This window comes from Corvus kubaryi, unplaced genomic scaffold (genome assembly GCF_017639235.1).
Source record: "Corvus kubaryi isolate FWS band 111438036 unplaced genomic scaffold, C.kubaryi_AGA036_p1.0 136, whole genome shotgun sequence".
Taxonomy (NCBI): Eukaryota; Metazoa; Chordata; class Aves; order Passeriformes; family Corvidae; genus Corvus; species Corvus kubaryi.
In genome coordinates, this window is record NW_024580670.1 from 4,699,998 (window position 1) to 4,722,985 (window position 22,988).

The window sequence follows — 22,988 nt, forward strand, 5'->3', positions numbered from 1 at the left end:
GGGTGGATGCGCGGGGAGAGGCGGCGGCGGCGGGGCCGGGGGCGGGCTGGGCTCGGCCGGCAGCCCCCTCCCCGGGCTGCCCGCACCGCGGAGCCCCCGCCAAGGTAAGGCCGGCTGGGGGGGCGGGCGGCGCATTGTTCTCCGGGCGGGATGCGGGGCACGGCCGCGGGGTCCGGCGGGTGATGGATGGGGAGCGGTGCCCGGGGTCCCCCCGCCGTGACAGTGCGAGGGGAACGAGCGGGCACATCCCCGTGCGGACCGCTCGGTTCAAGTTCGGGGTCTGGAGGAGAACGGGACCGCCAGGAAAAGCCAACCCGGAGTCGCTCGGGGAGGGTGAAATTCCCAACGGGATGCAGTGATGGGCTGAGAATCGCAGATGGGACCTGCTCTCGCTGGGGCGATGACCAGCACCTGGCTGGAGGGGCTGAGAGCGTCCCCAGTCTCGTTCCGTGTGGCATCCCCAGCCTCTTTCACTCTGCCAAGCAGGGCAGACCCGCGGGTGTGGGCATCTGTCCCTCCATTCCTCCGGAGAAAGGAGTGGAGCAGCGCTGGGCTCAGCCCCGGCACAGGGTCCCTCAGGGGTGTGGGCAGGCAGTCGGACAGGAATCTCTCCGTGCGGAGCGAGGAAGCCCTTCCTCTGCCTTTGTTACCCTTGTTTCCCTGCCCGGCTTGGCCTCGCATTCTCCCTCTTGCCCAGAATAGCCCTTTCCCAGTATTGTTCTCCATGTGTTTCCTCTCGCCTCCTTCTTCCTCCGCCCGTCCTTAGCACAGGTTCTCTGCAGACCTGATGCCCTGGCACGCATCTTCCCTCTCCCCCTATGGCATTTTTAAGTCCAGACCTACCTTTTTTTGAGAAAATTTTCCTTTTTCCTGAGTGTTTAAATGTCACTTAATCTACCATTCCATGGGTTTGAACTAAATTGAAATAAACTCCACTTAGGACCTGCTGCATAACAAGGATGAGATTTCTGGCCGCTTGTGCACTTGATATCAGTTTCAATTACACTGAGCACTGTGTGCTTTTAGACTGGGCTTTCTAACCTAACACTGACACAATGTAGAATAAGATAATGCTTTACCTTTGACCTCACTGCTGCCTATTTTTATATAGATAGGATTTGGTGGGTCCTTGGCTAAATGAGGGCAGCCTTGCTGAATGCAGCTGAGAACCGTTAATGTGGAACACATCGCGCCTGGAAACGAGTGTTAGAGTACCAGAGGGTGAGATCCAGGGAGAGACCAGGTTAGGAGCTTGTTAGAACAATGTCTCCAAAAGGGTCCAGCCCTCACCTTCTGTACTGTGTTGGTTTTCAGGCACAGATCCATTTGAAAGCATTTGTGTCTCTGCTGGAACAGGGTAGTGCACAGCTGCTGCCAGGGGGGCTGTTGATTTTTCCTTTAGGGGATTGTGTTCTTTAAGCACTGCCTTTATTTAGAGTTTTGCCTAATGGGAAGCAAAGAGCAGCTGAGCTCATTCTTGTAACTTTTGCTGGATTCCCAATAGCTGCAGTGAAGTAGTGAAGGCTTTAATCAATTTTTACTTGGCTATAACTTGGGAAATCTTTGAGCAGCCACAGGGGCACTGGCTGGAGAGCTGTGTCTGCGGGCTGGGGAAGACTGCAGTACTTTAGTTATGCCTGGCTCATACAGAGGCTGGAACATATGTTTAGAAAAATGTACATATTTTCACTTTTGTTCTCTGCTTTTTAAAAATTACTTTCTTGACATTGCTCCTTTTCCTCCTTTTGAAGAGCTTATTCTGCAGAAGTTAGCAGTGCTTGCCTTGGAAAGATTTATATTTCCTGCAACAGCATGGATTTCAAGGAGTGGTCTGTTTTATAGGAAGATTCATCTTGCTGATTCCTTTGGACTTGCATGGGTGCAGCCACATCAGACTTGATCCTTTTAGTTTGATTCTGATGTATTGAACATGTAAAAACCCTTGTTAAGGGTTTGCATCAGTTCATTAGAAATATGCATGTCATCTTAGAAGAGATTGCACAGAAACCTTTCAAGCTCTGGAATTCCATAACTCTGAAAACATGACAGGAGTGAACAAATTCCTGAGGTCTAAGATGCAGGTGACCACTTTTCTGTGGTTTCCTGTGGGAATGCTGGGGTTCTGCTCTCTGAAGCTGGATGTTTTCTGGGCAGTGAGATGAAATTGCTATAGAGATCCCCAGAATAAAGGTTGTGAATGCATCTCAGCACAGAAATTGGGGCTCTTTCCTAGACTTTGTGCTATAACATAAAAACCAGAACTCCACGCAGTACCTATGACTGATTTTCAGTGTGTGTTGTCTGGCTCAGTCTTGTGACAGCACGGAAATGAAATGTGGCATGAGAAGACTCCTGTGAGCATGGCTTTGCCACCACTGTGGGACTCTGCTGATGTGGCTGTGGATGGGCATTCTTGGTTTAGGCAACCCTGCTCGTAGTTTCTGGTAATTAAAGCAACAGAAGGTAAAAAGGAGGCCCGCTGCAGGGCTTACATGATTTTGAAAGAGCTCTTGCCTATTTTCTGTGTCCTATTTTCTTCTTCCAATGCTTCTTAGCATTGAGTGAATGGCAGGGAGGAGGGAGGGAAGGACCTGGATAAATGGAGTATTCTGGGATCCAAGGACTCTGTTCGTGCCTGTTGCACCTTCCCAGGGAAGTGGTGGGCCAATGTGTCAAATCCATTTGCAAGCAGTAGTGTAAATTAAAGCTGGGGGATAAGCAGGTTAGAAGGTTAATGAGATGTCTGAACTTAATTGATTTTCCATACAAATTGGCTATAATGTCTTTTGTTTGCTTTTTTTCCCTCCCAGGATGCTGTGTTACAGCAGTTACATGAATATGAAGAGTAGCAAAAAGGGAGGGGGGAGTCATGGCTGTTTGGAAACCAAGGAAACCTTGGTGGTACTTCCTAGAGTGGGCTGATGAGTGGTTTTGGGCACAGCAAGGTGGCTCTGAATTAGCACCCTGCATCCCTGTGTCTTCTGGGACTTGGGGCTGTGGACTTTGTGATCTCTGAGGCATGGGCAGCAGCGTGTCCTGGCTGTCATGCAGAGCTGTACAGTCCCAGGGTTCAGAGAAAACTTTTATTTAGATGTGGTGTTGTACAGGCCAACCTGGGAAAACCAGTAGAAGAGGAGCTATAATTTGTGTTAAATGATTTCTAGGTCCTGAGATTGCCAGGCAGCATCCCCACAAGGGTGGCACTACTCTTTCTGTAAGCCTGGCCTAGCTTTAATACCTGGAGAAGTGAAGCTGCAGGGGGAGGATGGCTTATTAAAGATGTTGACTTTATTCATCTGACTGGGAGTGCCTGACTTAACAATGAGATCATGCTCAGGCCACCAATTTTGGGTCTTTTCTGTGTAGATTTTCATTCCTGTTGGGAATACATTTGAGTTAGTGTTTGGAGCCAATCCAGTTCCATGGGTAAGAGGAGCTGAGATCCTTCCAGCTTGCATGGCTCCTGAACAGTGCTGGTGTTGCCCAGTGCCCCTCTCAGTCTGTGCTGGTTTCAGCTGACAGGTCCAGCTCAGGAACAGCACCAGGCTCTGCCTGTCTGTGGTGTGAGCTGGGTGGCACAGCCAGCCCAGAGGAGTGGCACACCAGGACAGGAGCCAACCTTGGGCATTCTCTTGGTCACCCCTTCCAAGGGTGTCATGGAGAAGGAAGAACATTGTGTGTTTTGGTTACATGACAACAAAAGTTCCAGCTCTTCCTGAGCTCACTTGCTGTGAGAACCATGTGGTTAAATCACATTTCAGACTTTTCCTCTTGGATTATATATCAAAACATAAGGAATAAAATAGCAAAGTCTCTAAGGAGCTAATACTATGTTTTGACTCGTGTTCTGTTTATTCCTAACTGGACTACCACAGTGAAACAGCTTTTGTGCTTAACATGGAAATTGACTGCAGAGTGACTGTGAAGACTTGTCTGCCGACAACAGTTTTCATAAAGCAGCTGTATTTTTATTTAAGGGTTTCTGAGCAGCCGAGGACACAGCACTGCAAGGGAGATAAAGAAAGATCAAGGTTTTTAGACCACCATATCATCACAAGGACTGATGGGAGCCTTGGGCTTGGCACCTCCACATTTGTAATCAGGCTTCAGATAAAGCAGCACACGCCATATGCTGCAAGATTGGTCAATACTTAAAACTGTTTGCTGAGAATGACTCAGTCGGGAGCCAGGGCAGGAAATAGGTCGCTGGACATCGTTTACATCCTTATCTTGTGTATCTCACCAGTAGTGCTGAATGACAGCGTTTAGCTGTAGGAACAATTCCTTGGCCAGTTTGGAGAATGCATATCTTAGTTTTTGTACAGGCTGAGCAATTTGCCTCCAATGTAGTGCTGAAAACCCACGGGCAAAGCTGCTATTGTTTGGTTGCAGCCATTTCAAAGCATTAAGCCTTCCTCTTGCCCCAAGTCATAATGCATCAGTGCTTTCAGCAGTGGTTAACAGTTCTGTGCTTAAATGATATAGGTTAGAGAAAGGAGGGATTTTTGTTTTCTTTTGCTATTTAAAGCAACACAACAAATCTTTAAACCATAATTCCTCCAGAATTCTAGTAATTTTTGAAAAACATAGAGTGCACATTGAATACATGCAAACTGTAATTTTGGTCCTTTGTTTTCTGTGTAGTCTGTTTACAGGGCAGTGTCAGGAAAGGAAATACTTTTATGTGATGGCCTTTGTTTGGAGACTAAACTCTCAGTAGGTCAGCTGTACGTAGAGCTGACAAAAGCTTCAGATTTGCTGCAGTTGTCAAAACTTGAGTGCAGAAGAAGGGGAATGCTGAAGGGGTAGAAGAAATGCAGTTCCACCGGGGTTATCTGTCAGTTTAACAAACTATTATAAAAACTATTGTCCAAGAGTGTTTGCCAAGATGCCCCAGAACTCAAATGTATGAAGGCCCAAGCCGCACAGGTCCTTCATTCCTCTGCCAGGGCAGGATTGATCACTGCTACACTCCTCAAGTTTAAAGCTGACCCTTTAGGTATGTGTCGAGGTGGTATGGTCGAGTTATTGAGCCTAAAGAATTGTTTTAGCTGCTGCTTGTTGGCCTTGGAGAACGCAGGTGATCAATTAATGCAGTTATTGATCACCAGTGATCAGTTCCAGTGGTCACAGCCTGGTCAGGCTCTGCTGTGTGGCTGTGCCTTCACACTGGGAGATGGGCATCTAAAACCCTTTAATATGTGTAAGAAATGTAGCCCTACAGTTTTTCTCATGCTAATGTCTGAGCTATCTTTAGTTCCTTTGAAAGAGAGTTCCATAGGCTGGTTAATCTCCCTGTATATAAATCTCTTTCATACGATTAGTCCTTTATTTTTTCAGAAACCAGTGTAGGGGAGAGATGGTTTAGAAACAAATCCATTTACCTTGTGTTGCATTGAAAACAAACCCTGTGTACTTGAAAGCAGAAACAAAGCACATGCACAGAGACATTTTTCTGCATGGTCTTGGTTATTATTTCTGTGTGGTGTCAAAATAAAAGATCTCATAGAGTGTTTCTCTCTGCAAAGAACTTCCCAAGAAAGAGATTGCTTTCAAGGCTTTCTATCCTGAAAATTCTTATGGAACATCAATCAACAAAAGATGCAGAATTGATGACAAAATCTTGACCCTCCTGAATGAATGGGAATCTTAGGACCAGAATTTTGCCTGGAATTTTAAGTAAATATTTCATTGGCATACTGTATTTGTGTGCTTTTAGAGATATGAAATTGCAGTTTTACTGAAACACCAGTTCCCAGGTGTTCCAGATTTATGAATAAATGATCTGACTGATTTTTCCCCTCTTTGAAGTGAAGTAGAAGATTAAGAAACAGACACCTGGAATACTCAATTATTTTTAAATAGTAGGTTAAACAGATCAGCAGAAGTTGTACATCCTTTCCCTTCTTTCCCACCAAGCTCTAGAAGCACTTGGAGAGGCATTAGAAGTATCTGGGGACAAAGCCCACTTTGTCTACTTTAGAAAGAAGTCTGAAAGTAATAAAAATAATCAGTGGATATTTTTGGGGAGTGTTTTCATTGCAGTTAGCCTGCCCTTGCCCTGATAACACAGCAGAGGCTGTTGCTTTGTAGTCAGACCTTGTGGAATAATTTTGCATGGCTGTGCTTGATGCACCCTCTGCTTGGGTTTAACATGAGGAAGGGGTGGAGGATGAGAGATGTAGGAGGAGGATGCTTTAGAGCAGGAAGAAAACTCAGGTTGGAAAGGTGGACGAGAGTTCAGAAAACCAGGAGGAAGGAGAGGAGAGAAGCCAGGCAGAGGCATTGTTATGGACTGGGCACGGCACAGAAGGAGGCTGCCATCTGAAATCCAGCCTTGGGCTGAGATCACAGCATGCTGATGGATCTCATGTGACAGTGAGGCATTGCAGTGCTAAATGTACAGTTATGGGAACACGGGTCCTGCATCCGTCTTAACAGCCCTGCTTGGATGTTATGGAAAGCAGATGTACACATCTGGTAGCTGTTGTGCAAGGGGCTGAGTCCAACCAGGAAAGAAAGCAGTTCTTATAAAGGTAAAATGTCTTACATCTCAAAAGGGAAAAAAAAAAAAAGGTTGGGGTGTGCATGTTTAAGATTAAACCTTGACATGCTCTATCATGGTGTTTGTTTCTGAAGGTGATAATGATGGAAAAATGTGTGTCTGCAGCTTAGGAAGATCTCCAGACTCTCTCTAGTGTGTGGAGAGTACTTCTTACGTTCTTCTCACACTTTATCCCTACTCTGTCTCAGTTTAGACTTCTGTTCCTTGTTTAGAAAACAAACTACAAACCTCTCTGGATTGAAAATCCAGTGATTTAAGCATATTTAACTCCGACACTGAGTTCCCTCTTGTGCATAATACCAAGGAAATGTTTTTGTTTGCAGGAATGCTGCCTGACAGCAGGGCCTGGCTAAAAGCAAATTTTAAACGACCAAAATCTTAATAATACTCTCTCAGTAACATGACTGCACCACATAGGATAGCTGCACATGGAGCAGAAATGAGAAGCGTGGGAACTGTACAGGGATGTGCTGCAGTAGGAGTCCTTCTAATCAGTGCCATATTCCTCAATTTTATGGTAAAACAGACTAAGTGTTTCAAATCACTTGTTTCTCCTCCACTGTCAAAAAAGCTTAGCAGAGAGCTCATATAATCTAACATTTTAGCAGCTAAAACACAACTGGCATTGATTGTAAAGCATCCTTGCTAGTGGCTTGGAGAGATGTGTATGTATTGTGCAGCTAATGTAATAGATTCTGAATGCCTGGATTTGGTTCATCCTTCTTGCTTCCAAAATTATTTCTTTTTAAATCAAGGTAACAGAATTTCTTCTAACTCTACTGTTGTCTCAAACACCGTGAAAATCAGCTGCATCTTTTTCTGATTTAATTGTCTGTACTGTTGTGTAGAAAGGAAAGTTTGGAGAAGTAACCTTTCCTAAACCCTTCTCCAGCCCCACCTGATTTTGCTTACATGGCAGGCAGAAATGGGAAGCTCCAGGAGGTGTCTGCTTGGCAGCCTTGAGGCTGATGCATTATCTGGCACAGAGTTACATGTTTATCTGTCAGTGTTTCCTAATGCTGACCGTGTGAGCCTGCCTCTCTTGGCAACAGCAGAACCCCTTTTCCATGTTTTTGCCTTCATTGCACTTACAAGAAAATCACTGTGAGGGTTGGCTGTGAATATCTGCTGGAAACAAGAGAGGAGTCATCTAATGATGGGCTTCCATGAAACAGAAGGTGAAATGAAGTTGAAATGTAATTATGTTGTGTTAGTTTGGGGCATTCAGGAAACACCAGGAAACTTGGCCAGCTGTTTGTGTAGGTAATGGCATGAACCTGATAAACACAGCAGAGTCAAGGCTTCTTCAGTTTGTCCCTTAGATGAACTGATTATCACTGGGGGGAGGAAAGGAAAATCATGGGCTTTGTCAAGTTAGCCTGACAGTGGTCCAGGGAGGGAAGAGAGGAGGGGTGTGTGCTTACTGAGGGTGACTGGTATCATACAAGATCTTACTTCTCCCTTGTAATCCTTGCTCATCTATTAAAAGTTTTAGTGACCACTGCTTCAGCACTACACACTTGCAGGAATATTGGTCACGGATGCGCTACACCGTTTGGGTGATCTTTAGGGATGGGGATTTCTTGATTGTCCACCCCTAGTCAAGGGAGGATGTGGGTCAAAGCCATGTGGATACATGGTGGGTTTGGAAGGGAGGAGAAGGGTCTTTGGTGTGTGTGTATAAATCCATCTTTAACCCTGCTTTGGAGTACTTTGAAGGTTTCTTGTCTGGAGTTAGCTTGGCTGCTGACTTGGTTCTTTTCACTTTAAGCACCGGGGAACTGGTGTTTAGACTAATTTTAACCTCCTCATTCTCAGCCTGAACCTCTTTTTTTAACCTAGGATGAGTAGCTTTGATGCTTAATGACAGAAATTTTGTTAGCAGTGCATTAACATCTTGTCTTTCAGTAGTTGCACCCTGTCAGAGCATCACATGCTTGTTGGGGCAAGCTACACCTCTTCTCCCTGACTGAGAAATCCCTTTCCCTGCTCCAAACTCCTCCATAAGACTTGAATGGAGCCTGGGCTTTGCAGCAGCTGAGACACAAATGTTTATTCAAATACATTTGAGTGTGTCATCTTTGCTCCCATCTCCAACAGAGCTGCGTGGGATTTTAGTGGCACCAGGAGTCAGACTCCCAGTTTGCTTTAACAGTTGTTGTCTCCAGCTCTGCTGTTTGAGTACTGAGTGGCGGGGTGTGCTGTGTGCCAGACTGTGTGTCTGGCACTTCCTCTGCAGACTTGTACTTGTTTGGTTTTGTTTTTGCATACTGGTGGTGCTCTGTAGTCCTGTCCTCCCAAAATAAAATGTGGTGAAAGAAAAAACCAACAAAACCCAAGCGAGTAAGAAGAGCCACGGGTGGGACTGAGCTGGGGAGAGCAGCCAGAGGAGGGACCAAAGCAAGCAGCGTCCGGTGGGGAACAACAAGGGTGGAAATGCTCCAGAGAATGAACTGCCTGGCACTGCATCCTTAGAAACTCTCACCCAGTGAGTCCAGGTAAGTGGAAAGGTAACCTGAGATTCCTATCTGGCCATTGTTGTGCTGAGTGGGTGCAGTCCTGCTGCAGGCTTGGGGAGAAGAGAGGTGTTTGCTTTTATAGCCCGTTGTATCAGACGAGAAAGATGTTGTGTCCTTCCTTTCCCTTACTTGTGCAAAGACATGAGGATAAGCTTGGGAGGTGTGTTCTATTCTCTCAGCTGAGAGATGAGCTGTGGACACTGCAGGGAGAGATGTGGCTGCCCAGGATGGGAGGCTGCAGCCTGGGACTTGTCTCCTCAGAGTTTAACAACACAACTCCTATATGATGAGTCTTTTAGAGATGTGCCTGTTGAAGGTTGCAGGCTCAAACCCCTACTTGGAGGTGCCAGAAGTTGCATTTAAGTTTTGGGTTTTTTTTTTTAATGTGTCAGTAATTTCTACAGTTACAGTCCAGCTATTTAAATCTTGGATACTTGGAGTCCCTGCTTAACACTGAGGTGTGCTGGCCTAGCCAGGTGTGTTGTAACAGCTAATCTTAAACAACAGTGGGCATACTTTACTCAGTGGTGGGGCAGGAAAGTGCCTTCAATGCACAGCAGGGAGGTAGGAGGAAGGTCAGAGACTACAGTCTAACCTAGCTGTGTTGTCCTCCACACCTGTCCAGCTGCAGAGCAGTGGAGTCTGGCCCTCACACCCCCAGATTTTAGGTATGAGCTTCCCTTTACCCACATGGGTTTGTATCCTCAGACTGCAAAGTGGGGCTGTGCAGAATTGCCAGAAGTCAAGAGGAAATGGCAAATAAGCTATTTGCAAAAATGCAGATGCTGGTTCCTTTCTCACAGTACTAGTCTTGAAATCAGGAGGGGGAGATGGAGCCAAAGGTATGAACTCCAGTCGTTCCCACTTAGAACACACTGGTGGATCGAACACAGCATCTGCTGGTGGCACCACTGGCTGTGCTGCTCAGGTGCTCCTGCAGTAGCCTGTTCACCCTTCTGAAAGAAGTAGTCAAGTAGATTGTTTCACACAATTAACTGGAGAGAATAAGGGGAAAACGGGATATTTGTTTCCTCTGAGCATCCTACAGGACAGCAGGGCACAGGGCATATTTTATGACCACATGTGCTAATGCTGTATCTGGTACTAAGGGGCTGTCAGTGCTGCTTCACCAGGGGGCCAAGATCCACTGTGGTTAAAATGGATTTTCCTGGCAATTTATCACTTGTGCCTGTCACCTTCCTCTGCAAAACTTTTCTGAGTAAAAGCACCATTCTGGGTGCCACGGGAGAGTAGTGCTGAGCCTCAGGAGGTGTCAGGGATGTGCTGCAGGAGTGTGTGTGAACACTGGATGGAGAGGAGGGGAATCTCTGCCTGACACCATCTCCAGTTCCACCCAGCACTTCCCAATCCTGTACCCTGGAGCCATCAAACCCCAGGGTCTCTCCCAGGCCTGGGGAGGGGGATCAGGGCTGCTGCACCTCCTGGAGCAGACAGGAGTGGAAATTCCTGTTGTACAGAAAAAGATGTGTGATAACACTCTAGTACTGCTCTGCCCAAAGCAGCTGATACGCTTTTGGAAAAGAATGAAAGGTTTGGGAGGAGGAGGAGGTGGTGTCAGATGAGGAAGTTTGTAGTAGATGAATAACACCTGTGTGTAGTCTGCTTTCTTCCTCTGGGGCTAAAACAGGTGGAAGATTTGCTTTCAGCAGCAATGCCCATCACCTCAGGCTGGAGAGATTTTTAATGTCCCGTTCAGTCTCTAATAGCACTGGCTCTTTGCAGGTTTTGTCTGGGTTCTGGAGGTCTCAGGGTCAGTCCTGATGCTGGTTACTATGTTGCTTTAGCATCATTTACTGCCCAGAAAAAGAGAAAAAAGCTTTTTGGAATTAGCTCATCTTAATTGTTTTTTTGGTATCCTGAGAAATTCTGCAAGTCTTACCTTCGTTTGTGGAATGTGAGAGATGGTCGCCAAGGCTTGTGACTTTAAATTCAGAGGTTAATTCTGCATGGAATGTGAAAGACATTTGTGCATAGGGAGAAAAATCAGGGAAAGTTAAAAACAAAGCAAAATCTGCTTTTCCTGTGTTTTTGAGGAGTTGGAAAGATCTGCTTGAAAAACTTCCTTGGTTTAGTGGTCTCTTATGTGAGCTGGTTCTTGTAACTGGTGTACTAACTCTGGAGTAAATGAGTTTAAGGGCTGCAATTCTGAGTCAAGGGGCTCTTTATAGCACAGGCCAGGGCTGCAAATGAACATCAAAGCAAGAGGGGGTTTGCATGGGGCAGTGCAAAAAAAAACCATGACAAGTGTTGGATGGGGCAAACCCGCAGTCAGGAGAACTCCTTGGTACGGTGTGAAGAGGAGTGATAGCACAGAGAGCTGAGGCAGCAGGTACGAGCCAGTTGTGGGGATAGTGTGTTAGGGAATTCTTCAGATAAAAATCCCTGCCAGGCCCCAGGATGTTGGCTTGAAAAATGAGCAGAGTGTTCAAGGCAGAGCAGAGGCTTTGAAGCAGATTAATCTTGGACCAGACATACTGATAGGATACGAGGGGGTGGATGGACTTTTTGGTAGTTTTAATGCAGTTCCTCAACATCAGCACCTCTCTCCTCGTGACTGGCCTGGGCTGTAGGAAATATATTTGTATTTGTAACAGTGTCCATGTGTAACTGTGTCAGTCATCTTCTGGGTTATCGTGACTTTCTTTTGATTGAAACTGGGATTTTTTTGTGCCTGGTATTGTGCCTAAGTAAGGTGTTGGGTTAGGAATGGCACCTTACCCTGGTGGGAGGAAGGATTCCGAGGGATTTATTGATGGTGCTTTGTGCCCTTCTCAAGGACAAAAGGTTTTGAAAGTTTTGTGTTTGCCTTTTCACTGGGCAATTATTTCAAGCCGGCAATTTCTCTGCAGCTATGACACCCATGTCCCAAGGGAGAATGGGGAAAGACAGGAAGAAAAATTTAATTAAATTCAAATTTACCTCTGTCCAGTAAATTCTCAGTGCTGATATGACACTAATATAACATTAGCAATGGCTTCACTGCCACAAATCATAGCTCTTTTCATGCAGGATACTTTTTTTACCTGCAAGAACCTTCTGGCATGGTTACAGCTTCCCTTTTGTCTAAATAATACGGTTTAGAGCAACCATTTACTGGGATAAATGTGTCCACTCGGGAAGTTTAATTATATTGATTAGCAGAGCACAAAATCAGTTGTGTCCTTGGTTTTGGTGAAAACCAGTAGCAAAGCCATAGTTGTCCTTCCAGATTCTGTTCCTGCCATTAGAGTCCAAACTGTTTGTGTGAGCTGGGCAGGAATGTGCTGGTATTTACCCAAATTTTGAAGAAGACACTTAGCAGAGGAATGTGCTCTGCATGCTCACCATTCCACTAGGAAACTCTGCATATAAAGGAAACCTCAAGCAAATATTTGGAAGGCCAGGGGGGCTTCAGAGGAACAGCACGTCCTCCAGACTTTAGGGAGAGCAACTAATCCTCACACATTCAGTTGTGCCTTGTCCTCTGTGTAAGCTCTGTCCCAACTAACGCTGCTACCTGGGTGGTTACAATAATCCTCTTTATTTCATTTTAATGTCTGTGTGGGTACCTGATATTCAGAATGGGATTAGGAGAGTTGAATTGCTGCTGAAATTGGTAATAACAGAAAGCAAACCTGTCTGACAGCATCTGCCCTGTGATCTTCAGAGAGCAGGTAAAAGGATCCTTAATTAACTTTTTGCCAGGGTGGGGTAGTGTTTTTGAGAATTCATTTGAGAAAGTTGCAGCATGAATTGTTGTTGCCTGAATTAAACAGCCTAATGAATTGCCATAAATTAGCTGCTAGCCTATAAGGGAATACTGTGTTTGAGGGAAAAGTAGCTGTAAGGATTGCTCTAGGCTGAAGGGAGGGAGCTGACTCGGAGAAACTTGTTAAAGGTAAAACAAGAGTGTGGTGGTTCTCAACTGTTGTTGTCAAAACATTTCCAGAAGCTCCTTGCCCTGCTCCTGTTTGGCTTTTCTGCCTCCTGTCTCCAGGAATCCCCTCCAAGCTGGTCAGAGGCTCTGGTGCAGGCAGGATGTGCCTCTCAGGGTCCCAGACCAGTTACACCATGAATATTTTATGACTTGTGTCCTGGCTTGCTGCATATCCCCTGTTAACAACCAGGTGGGTGATAGAAAGCGGGAAGCTGTTGTAAAGCAGTGGATGATTAAACACTTATCTCGAGACTAAATTAACGCTGCTCCTAAAGCAAAAGCTTTGACAGACCATTCTGTTGCCTGCTGGAGTAATGCAAATGGGGGTCCCCTCAGTGAGGGCTGTGCTGTGGTTCAGCAGGGGTTGCTCTCCTGTCTCTGCTTCATGCCTGTTAATAAATGTGTCCCCTCAGCTGCTGCTCAGGAGGGGTGAACACACTGCCACCACGGGATTTATGGTGTATTTGAATGCATATAATCTAACACTTTGCTTGAAACAAGTGTGGGGTGGTTGGAGGGTGAGTTTGGAAGAGCAAAGGTCCCTTGTGTTGCCATATTGAGAATGGGTCTGGGTGGCTTTACCTGTGGGACAGAGTCTGAGACTCTGCTTCCTAAGAAATTGCTGTCCCAAAGCAAGGTACTCCTCTTCCCAGACAGTAAAACCACAGGGGTTATTTGAATGAGAAGCAACAAGTACCTTTAACTCGGTGCAATTGCCTGGGAGGGTTAACAGGTTTGTGATGTTTGTGATTTAGTGCCTCTGTGCTGCTATTCACTACCATGAAATTCTGGTGTTAAATGCCCTTTCAGTTTTGCCACTGTGAAGGTGATGAAAACTTTATACAAAATTTAAAGTCTCAAGTGAAGCCTGTAGAAATTACCTGAATGAACTGGGTAGTTTAATACCCATTTCCTGGCAGCACCAGCTCCTTCATGAGCTGATTTTCAAAAGTTCTGTGTGTGCTGGGATGGTTTTTCCCAAGAAGTTCTTCTCAACTTGGTTAGAAACTGGCTGGTGTCCAGAACTATCCAAGTGGCTTTGAGTCCTGGTAAAACTCCAATTTACTCAGACCTTGCTCTGGAAAAGGCCAAATATTGTCATGCCTTTATGCTTTGGAGGTGCAAGAATTTAATCATCCGTGTGTTTCGCTTGCTGGAGGAGCAATCTGAATTGCTGAATTCAGGGAGGGGAAAAAAATAGCTGTAACATAAACTAAACAATATTTCTAAAGGCATGATGTCTTGACTGAATGGTTTTAATCAGCATAATTTGAATACTCTGTCATTGCTTAGCAAACAAAGCCCTAGTTGGCTCACAGAGCTATCAAATAACTAAAGCAGGCAATATCCCTGCCAGGGTATTCTTATCTTCCAGTTTGGTTCCTGTCTGTGCACACAAGTAGGATGAAATTGGTGCATGTAGAGGAGGGAAGGGGAGCTCTTCTGCATGTGTATAGAGGTGCTTGTTTGAGATGTCTGCCCACAAAACAGCTGCCTGACTGCAAAAGGGTTTGAGGCTCCACTTCTAGAAAATAGCCTTGGGTACCTCCTCATTTTTGCTGTGCAGATTGTTTGGGTTTAAGCTTGTTGAGAGCAGGGAGGGTCTGGTTTAAAACAGCAGCTGGTCAGAAAGGTGGAACCCCCTCAGGTGTATCTTAAAGATTCATTTAAAGAAGAAAAATTGCTAACGTAAAGCTGGCTGTGTGTTCTTAGACGCATGCACAGCTCTGCAGTGAAAATGACTTCTGCTCCTTGTTCTGACAGTCTCTGTGTGAAAACCTGGACTCCTCACGTGGCCATTGTTAGGCAGTGCTGTACCTGAGCTCGCTCTTTCTGCTGCTCTCCTGCTTGCTTAGAATTAGATGGAAGAATTAGAATTAGATGGAAGGTGACAGGTCCTGGAGGAGAGGTGTTACCAGGATGTTGAGCACATGACCTCCTCCCGTGGCTGTAGGTGCTGTCTTGCCTGGCAGGCAAGCCTTGGCTTGCTTTTCCTTGGGGATCCCGGCACTCCTGAGGTGTGGCAGCTGTTACCTGGCCCTGGGGAGAGGGTGGCCATGGGATGGGTGCAGCTCCCGGATCAGAGTGTGGTAAAGCAGGAGGTTTGGACGAATTGGTGCTGCATGAAATGAATGCAAATAGCAGAGGAGATGGAGGAGGAGGAATCCCCATGTCTGTGGGGAGCTGACAGGCAGGTACTTGTCCAGTGCTGCTCTGTAGCTGCAGACCTACCAATCTCAGTCCTCTCTTTCCAAAAAGGGATGTTAATGTAGGCCCTGAGCCAGGATTAAGCCTAAACTTCTAACAATATCTTTCGCTGCCTCACCTTAAAAGCAATTTCTCTTAATAGGCAAAGACCTGCTGTTGTTGTGTCCGAGGTGAAGGCGCACAGCACACATGGGTGTGCAGCAGCACATCTGCGAGCAGGAATAACTGCACAGCTGCTCTCCAGGAATTCCCATAAATCTAGCTACTTTTGCAGGTGGTTTTGTTGGTGGCACAGCCTTGTGTGTAGGGAGACTGTTGTCTTCTTATGTCCCTGTATTTCTGAAAACTGACCACTAAATTCCCGGTAGTGCTAAATGGAGTATTAATTCTCAAGGCTTTCCAGGCACATCGATGCTGTTGTGCAGGGATGTGTGCCAAGGTGTTCTCATTCAAGCTGTTACTGAAATCCAACACTGTTTGGGGCTATCTGGCTTTCAGGGTTGCTCTGAACCAATGAACCTGGCCTGCTATTTAAGTAAAAAGGTTGCTTAATCCAGAGATCTCTCTTAAAGAAAATCTAAACCAGCACCAAAATAACCCTAGAAAAAGTGATGCTGCTTCTTTGAGGGAGGAGAAGTATGACAGAGCAGTGTCTGTGCCTTTGTTAAATTATACAGGGAGCAGGAAAGCTGCTGTTTGCTGATGCATCTCTGAGTTACGACCACATTATCCCGGTGTGCGTGTGCTGCCGGGCATGGCGAGTGCAGCTGTGGGGATACAGCTTCCTTAATGGCTCTGCTGTTCTGCACTGATCCACTCACTGAAAATCTTCCCATTTATTTCATTTGCTGTGTACAGTCTTTGCTCTCAAGTCATCTTTTCCCTCTTTGTTTTAGGTTCTCTGTTTTGGAAACTGTCACAAGGTATTTTCAGATTGATCTTTCTTCTCCCCCTGCAACCTCCTCATCACGATATGGTCTCTGGCTCTTTTTGTAGCTGTTTAGCTTCCTACAATCCTGAGACAAAGGAAAACCCACCTTCTGTACGCTGGTTTCAGGCCAAGCCTGCCTTATTTAAAATTATTGTGGGCACTTGCCAGAAAGGAATCCCAAGTCACAGTGAATTACCATGGTGCTGGCACTGGCTGCAAAGGGAAGAGTGAAAATATACACAAAATGAGTTGATGTTTTCATGTCTAGCTGTGTATTTACAGGATGTGAAAGTTTATGGCCATGCAATGGGAACCAACACGGGGAGGTAAGATATATTCCCACAGAGGTCTCTGCCAAGATGGGAACAAGGGCAATATCCTGCCTGCATTTCTTGGGCTGCTGGCAGGCAAGAGCAGCAAGGTCACTGATTTTCCCAAAAGGGTTTTGTTTTATGAGGATGTTTGTGGCACATGTTCTGTCCATGTCAGTGGATATGAAGAGCAGGTCAGCCCTCTGCTGACATCTCCTTGGCTCGGGAACAGTGTCGGTGCACATTGTACGGCATGTCCAAAAAAAGCATTTCATAGCCTTTTCCTTCATTTAGGGTAGGGTGAGGAATAAAAGCAGCAGACAAATCTTGCAGCTGGGTGTTTTGTGGATGGCTAGATGTGTTTGTTGGGACAGAAAGCTCATTGCTGCTCTGATTTCTTGGTAATGGGGGTCCTTTGCCTGCACAGGTACGTAGGTCACTGTGGCAGGAAAGGAGGAACAGTTGGTGCTGTAGAAAATATACTTCTTGTTTTTACAGTGTCTTTTGAAGTCTGTGGCTCTCTGCCCTGGGGATTTAACATTTCAGGACAGGCCCTTTTTCCTGGGGTTAAGTGCCTGGCCCAGATGGATGAGCAACTTGCCAGGCATCAGGTGTTGGTCACTCCTGCTCCCACACAAGCTCCTGGGGACAATGGGAATCCCCCCTGCTTCGGACAGTTTGTGGCATTCACTTGCTACTGCACCTCGTCTCCAGCTCCCTGTGGCAGTTGTACTTTCCTCCCCCTGATTTGCAAAGGGGTGGGCTTTTGTTTTCCCCTCTGCCTTGTATCCCCAAGAGTCCTTTGGAGGACTGGTTTGCCCGGGCTGTCTCTTAAGCATCCCTTGTTTAAAAGCCCCTGCCATAGATGTTGCATCTCCTGCCACAGCAACAGCTCCATACTTTGCACCTGTAGTGAAAGCAGTGGGAAACAAGGGCTACTACAGTGGCAGTGTGCCACCAAGGTGAGCAAATGCCATTTCCTCCAGGATCCTTGCTCCTGGATCCGTGCATGCCTTACCAGGAGCGCGGCGAGCGTGCGCTGCCGCAGTCTTTGTTCCTGGTTTATTGGACCTGTCTAACAGCAGGGCTGGCATTTGCTCTGCCAGGGTTTCTTCTGCTTGTTTAGTAGATGCTTGTGGGCATCTAATAATCAAACCCAAAATGAAATGCATGAGAAGGTGAGGCTGCAAGCAGGAGATATATGAGCTTTCAACTGTGTCTGCGAGGGATTCTCATCCCTGGGGATGTGTGTTCATAAATGCTGGGCTTGTTGATGGCACAACAGAGACATAATTACATGTCTGTTCTCTGTCACAGCTGTGTTGTCCTCTTGTACAGACCAGGCATAAATGTGGGGTTCCCAGGGGAAAATCTGTGTAATTATGTGTGTGTGTATTTTCATGTCACCCATGTAAGCGAAAAGCAAGAATTTCCCATTTTTTCCTACCACATGTCAAGCCTGTCTTTTCCCTCCTGCTCCTTTGCCAGTAGATGTGGATTTTTAATACTTTAATTTAAACTATTCTTTCCCCCCTACAATTTGATATTCTGTATTTTTAGAGGGTGCCTTTTTCTGGGTCAAACCAGCAGGATTTTTACTTTTTGCTCATTGCATCTGCATGTCTTAGAAGTCAGCAAGTCATCTGCTACATTTTTTCCCAAAAAAGTATTTTTCAGCAAAATTTCCTGCAGTAAAGTTGGTTTTAAATAGAAGCCCCACTTGGAGCTACTGAACCTCAAAGCATAATGCCACCAAAGACTGTAAAATAAGGAGGTGGGGTGGGGTGTAAATCTCCATGCTAAATCACATAAAGACAGAGTCCCTTGAGTATCTCTAATGCTGCATGATGGATGAGAATTTCCCAAAATAGACATTTGGATTTTTTCTTTTTTGAAAGGACTTTGTCTCACCATGCGATTGCTGACAGTGATGCATAAAAGCAATACAGAGAGCGAGCTCTTCTCTTGGTCCTCTTCCTCTGGCAGAGGAATAGAATAAACACTTTGTTGAATTCATATGCCATATTTCTCACTGGAGTGAATGTTTAAAACATTTGGGAGGAAGTCTTGAGCCTGACTGCAGTTACCTTGCTGTGGCTGTGCAGAGTACCTGGTTTGATGTCTGTGAAGCCACTCAGGACAAAAAATGGAGATTGAGCTCAGAGCATCTCCCTCCCAAAGACTGTTATCACAGGAGCATTATACTGCAATTCTCTGTGTTACCCTAATACATACAGTTAAAAACAAGAAATTAAAGCTACATTTGAATTTCTGCTTTCATGTTCTCTCTCTCTTTTCCTGTGCCTTTACTTTACAACCTCTGCAAAGACTTTGAGCTGTGTTGTTAGAAGTGCAGCAACATTGGGTCAGGCATCCCTAGGGAACAGGGAGCTGCTTTGGGTCACCCAGCAAAGAATATGTTAAAAGTATCACGATAGGCAATACAGCAGCCTAGGCAAAGCACCATGGCTTGGTGCCTGCTAATGGAAAACGAACAGCTTGAATTTTCATGTCAAGTCCTAGAGAGTTTGAGGTGCCCAGTTTTCTAAACTATTCAACAAAGTGCTACATCAAACAGTGCCTTGTCACATAGTGTGCACTGAATTCACGTCCCTTGACTGTAAAGGGTGTGGGAGTGCAAATCTGAGGACATTGGCCATCCAGTGTGATGAATTAATGGATGAAAGTCAAGTCATGTTCACTGACTAGAAAGTGGCCAGACAGGGGAGTGTGGGCCACAGAGCTTAGGGAACTTCAGATGGAGAGAACCAAAGTTGGCTGTCACCCATCAAACTTATAGACAGTTTAGAATCTTGACTGTGATTCCATTGAAATTAAAAGGGAGAAGCTTTTGTTATGAAACACAGGGAAAACTTCTTGCTGTGGTGGCAGGAGCCCATGTGTGTAGGTGTTGTTTACATAATGCACCATATCAGGACATTACTAAATCCAAAGTGGCATCCTCAGCTGCAGTCAGCCACCTTCTTTTCTGCTATAAATAATGAAACCATTTTTTACTTCAAAAGTAGTCCCATTGGGGAAAACTGATCAAGGCCATTTTCAGGGTCTTGGAGCTTTTAATGTGTTTTCCAGCTGGGATGCTTTGTCTGCTGTGCTGTTCCTCAAGCTGAGCTCTCTACAGTTGGTGTGACACAGCTTCAGTGCAGTGTGGTCACCCTGTAAAGCTTGTCAGGGACTTGGTTTGTGTCACGTCTCGGGCTAAGGACGGAGAACTTTGTGACCCATTGCTTCCAGTGTGACACAATCTGAAACACCCTCCCTTTGTTTGTGTCAGGTATGTTTTACTCTTTTAGACTCTTGAATGTTCGTTATTTGGTTGTAGTTTGGGCTGTGAGGATTCACTGATTGTAATCTGTGGTCTATTACTGCGATGAAATCACATCTTCTTATAGCTGTGAAAATGTAACTGGTGTTGAGTTTGAAAGCAATAAGGATTCTGTCAGGCAAGGTTTTCCTGGATCTGTTCTGAGGATCAATTACTTTTTAGGAGCACTCTATTTATTACATGGGGTAATGTGAGTGGGAAGACTCTCAACTCTGGTGCTGCATCAGTCCGAGAAGTTAGAGGTGCTTGGAGGTGCAGCAATTTTAAACAGTTCTTGCAGGGAAGATGTGGTGTTAGCTGGTGGCTCTTGCTGAGAGGCAATTTGAGACCCTTTAGATATCATTTAAGTGTCGGGTTTCATGTGAAAGGATAGCAGGGGAGTGGAGAAGGTTGGGGCTGCAGCGGTAGGTGCTGCAACCTGGCAGCAGCTGAAGAGTGCTTTCAGACTTGGAGCACTTTTACTGATACTGCTGGAGGCAGCAAAGCATGGCTTGAATGGTCAGAAGCTCAATTAGTAAATTCAAGAGAAAGGGAACTGTTTCTATTGTGTGTTGTGAACAGCCTCAGCCAATAAATAGTGAGTTTATGGTTATAGAATGGTTTGGGTTGGAAGGGACATTGAAGATCATCTGGTTCCAACAGGCAGGGACACCTTCCTCTATCCCAGGTTGCTCCAAGCCCTGTCCAACCTGGCCTTGGACACTTCCAGGGATGGAGCAGCCACAGCTTCTCAGGGCAACCTGTGCCAGGGCCTCACCACCCTCACAATAAAGTATTTCTTCCCAATATCCCATCTAACCCTGCCCTCTGTCAGTCTGAAGCCATTCCCTCTCATCCTTTGCATGCCCCTGCCCTGGGTAGGCTGCAGAGCAGTGACACGTGCTGTGCTTGCTCATGTTGGTGGGTGCCATCACTTTCACTGCTTTTCTCATTTTAATTTGCTCTCCCACTCCAGCTCTGGGCTTTAAATACTTGCAACTGGAATGGGATGGGTTCTGATTAAAATAAACATGATACAGCAATTAAGCATGTGATCATGGAATTTGTGCTCCCACCAACAGTAGGTGGGTTTAAACAAAAATGGGGGTGGGTAAAAGTGGAACTAGTTTGTATTAAAAAAAAAAAAGTTGAGTCCTCTTCAGGGCTGTAAATCAGTTTGTCAGATTTCTAAGTGCTTTGATTCAAGAAAAGGTTTTCTTTTGCTGCCCTAAAATCAAAATTAAGCCAAAAATCACAGAACTGAATTAATTATCTTTGAGTTAAATCTTGCAAGTAATACTGTATAAACACTTCAGATCCAAAGGGGATTACAGGCAAATACTGAGCGGATGGAAGAGTTTAGGGATGTTCTGAATTGCAAAACAGGCATTTAGAAAGCATTTCTGGAGCTGCACCTCTGGGCTGGGAGAGCATGGAGGCAAGGATGAGGTAGCTTAGGGCAAACAGCTGAGAGGAAAGTGGACTTGGCTGAGCTTGGAGAGACTGAATGAGATCAGAGGACACAGAGAGGAAAGAGAATGCTGAATGTCTCTGCCAGTCAGGCTTCAGCCCCTGCTCCATCCCATCCATTCTCGGGTGCTGCCAGTGATGTTTGCTATGCTCCGTTTGCTTGATGGGGTTTGGGGTGTTTTCTGTCAGGAATTGTGCCTGAGTAGGGTGGGTGGAAGCTCTGGCTGCTCCTGGCACCAATGATCTTGAGCAAACATCTTTGTATGGGCCTGTTCACTCACCTGTGAAATGAGCATCAGCCATAGCAGGGAACTGAAATCCACTGATCATTGAGTGCTTGGGATGGCATTTTACTTTGGATCACTCTTGAAATAGAGTGGGATGTGAAATTCTGTGTCATCATGATGTGGCAGAGATCACCTCATTGTGATAGCAGGTGAGGGGAAGAGACAACTTAGGTGTTTTCTGTGATGAAGGAGAATAACTAGTGTATTGCATAGTTTTTAATGCTGTATCAGGACAGGTATTAAGTGCCAGATTCTTTCTTGTACAAGACAAATCATTTCTTTATCCTCTCTGTCTGCAATAAAACTACACATGATTAAATAATGGCTTCATTTCCCAAAGAACAGTAGATGAATCTAAAGTTTCGATCTTCCCTGTACAGGCACCTACACAGATTTTATATTTGTCAGAGAAATAATTTGAAATGTTACTTTGTTTTCCTAGCATTTTGGAGCTTTTCCTCTGTTTGAAATGCTTTGACTTCTCTGTTCTCATTTTTACCTGCTGTGACTTGTGGTGCAAGCTCCCTGCACAGTTAATTTCCTTGGATGATTTATTTACCAGTGACACTGCAGAGCCCTTGACATAGTAATTGCAATGATGTGTTCATCCAAACATCAAAGGCAGGAGCCCCTGGGTTCTCATCTCCCTCATGCTGCTGCAGTCCTCCCACCTCTCCCTTTGTGCTCCCTCTTGGTTGCTTTAATCCTTTAGGGGAAGGAAAAAATTATGTCATAATTGGATAAGAGCTGGGTGAGTGCTGGGGTAGGTTTCTGTAGCTAACTGCTTTGCTGGCTGGCTTTGGTCAGAGGTGCTGAAATGCTCTGCTACGTCACTGCTGTCCCCATGTCCCCTGTGACCCAGTGCTTTAGCTGGCTGTGTCCCAGCAAAGATGGGCTGTGCTGTAGCTGGCCAGAGAACAGCAGTGCTGCCTGCTCTGCTCTTCCTGGAGATGAAGTGGGGAAGAGGGGATGGGTGTGTGGGGAGAGGAGTGGGGAGAGCCCTGGTTTGCCTCTTCCCCATCTGTGTTTGCATCTTCAGGGGTCAGACCGGTCTTGTGGAAGACCTTGATGGGCTGAACAGGACCTGACTGTGCTGCAGTCGTCCCTCTGCTCCCTGAGTGATCTCAGAATCACAGAATCATTAAGGTTGGAAAAGCCCTTTAGGACCATCGAGTCCCATCATTAGCCCAGCACTGCCAGCTCCACCACTAAACCACATCCCTAAGCACCACACCTACATGTTTTCTGAACATTTTCAGGGATGATGACTCCATCAATTTCTTGGATTTTCTGTCTGTCTGCTGCCCAAGAGCCCAGCCTGGGCTCAGCCTCTGCAGGAGGAAGACCCCTGCAAAGCCTGCAGCAGAGGCTCCTTGAGATTGGTGCACTGTTGGGAAAGATGGAACAGGAAAACCTTGGAAATATGATTGCCTGA

At 45.8% G+C, this 22,988-nt stretch overlaps 1 protein-coding gene across 2 annotated transcripts in view; it reads left to right on the plus strand.

Annotated features, from left to right (window-relative positions):
* The first annotated feature begins 46 nt into the window (after positions 1-46).
* Positions 47-22,988, plus strand: part of FRMD4B (FERM domain containing 4B) — a 125,231-nt gene continuing 102,289 nt past the window's right edge. Inside the window, exon 1 of one of the 2 annotated variants that reach the window (XM_042014259.1) lies at positions 47-104. Coding sequence is in view for 1 of the 2 variants with exons in the window: in XM_042014245.1 (XP_041870179.1) it covers positions 13,167-13,211 (45 nt within the window). In the remaining variant the exon portion in view is untranslated. Of the gene's footprint in view, positions 105-13,151; positions 13,212-22,988 lie in introns of those variants that run through there. The other variant, XM_042014245.1, reaches the window with a different exon arrangement.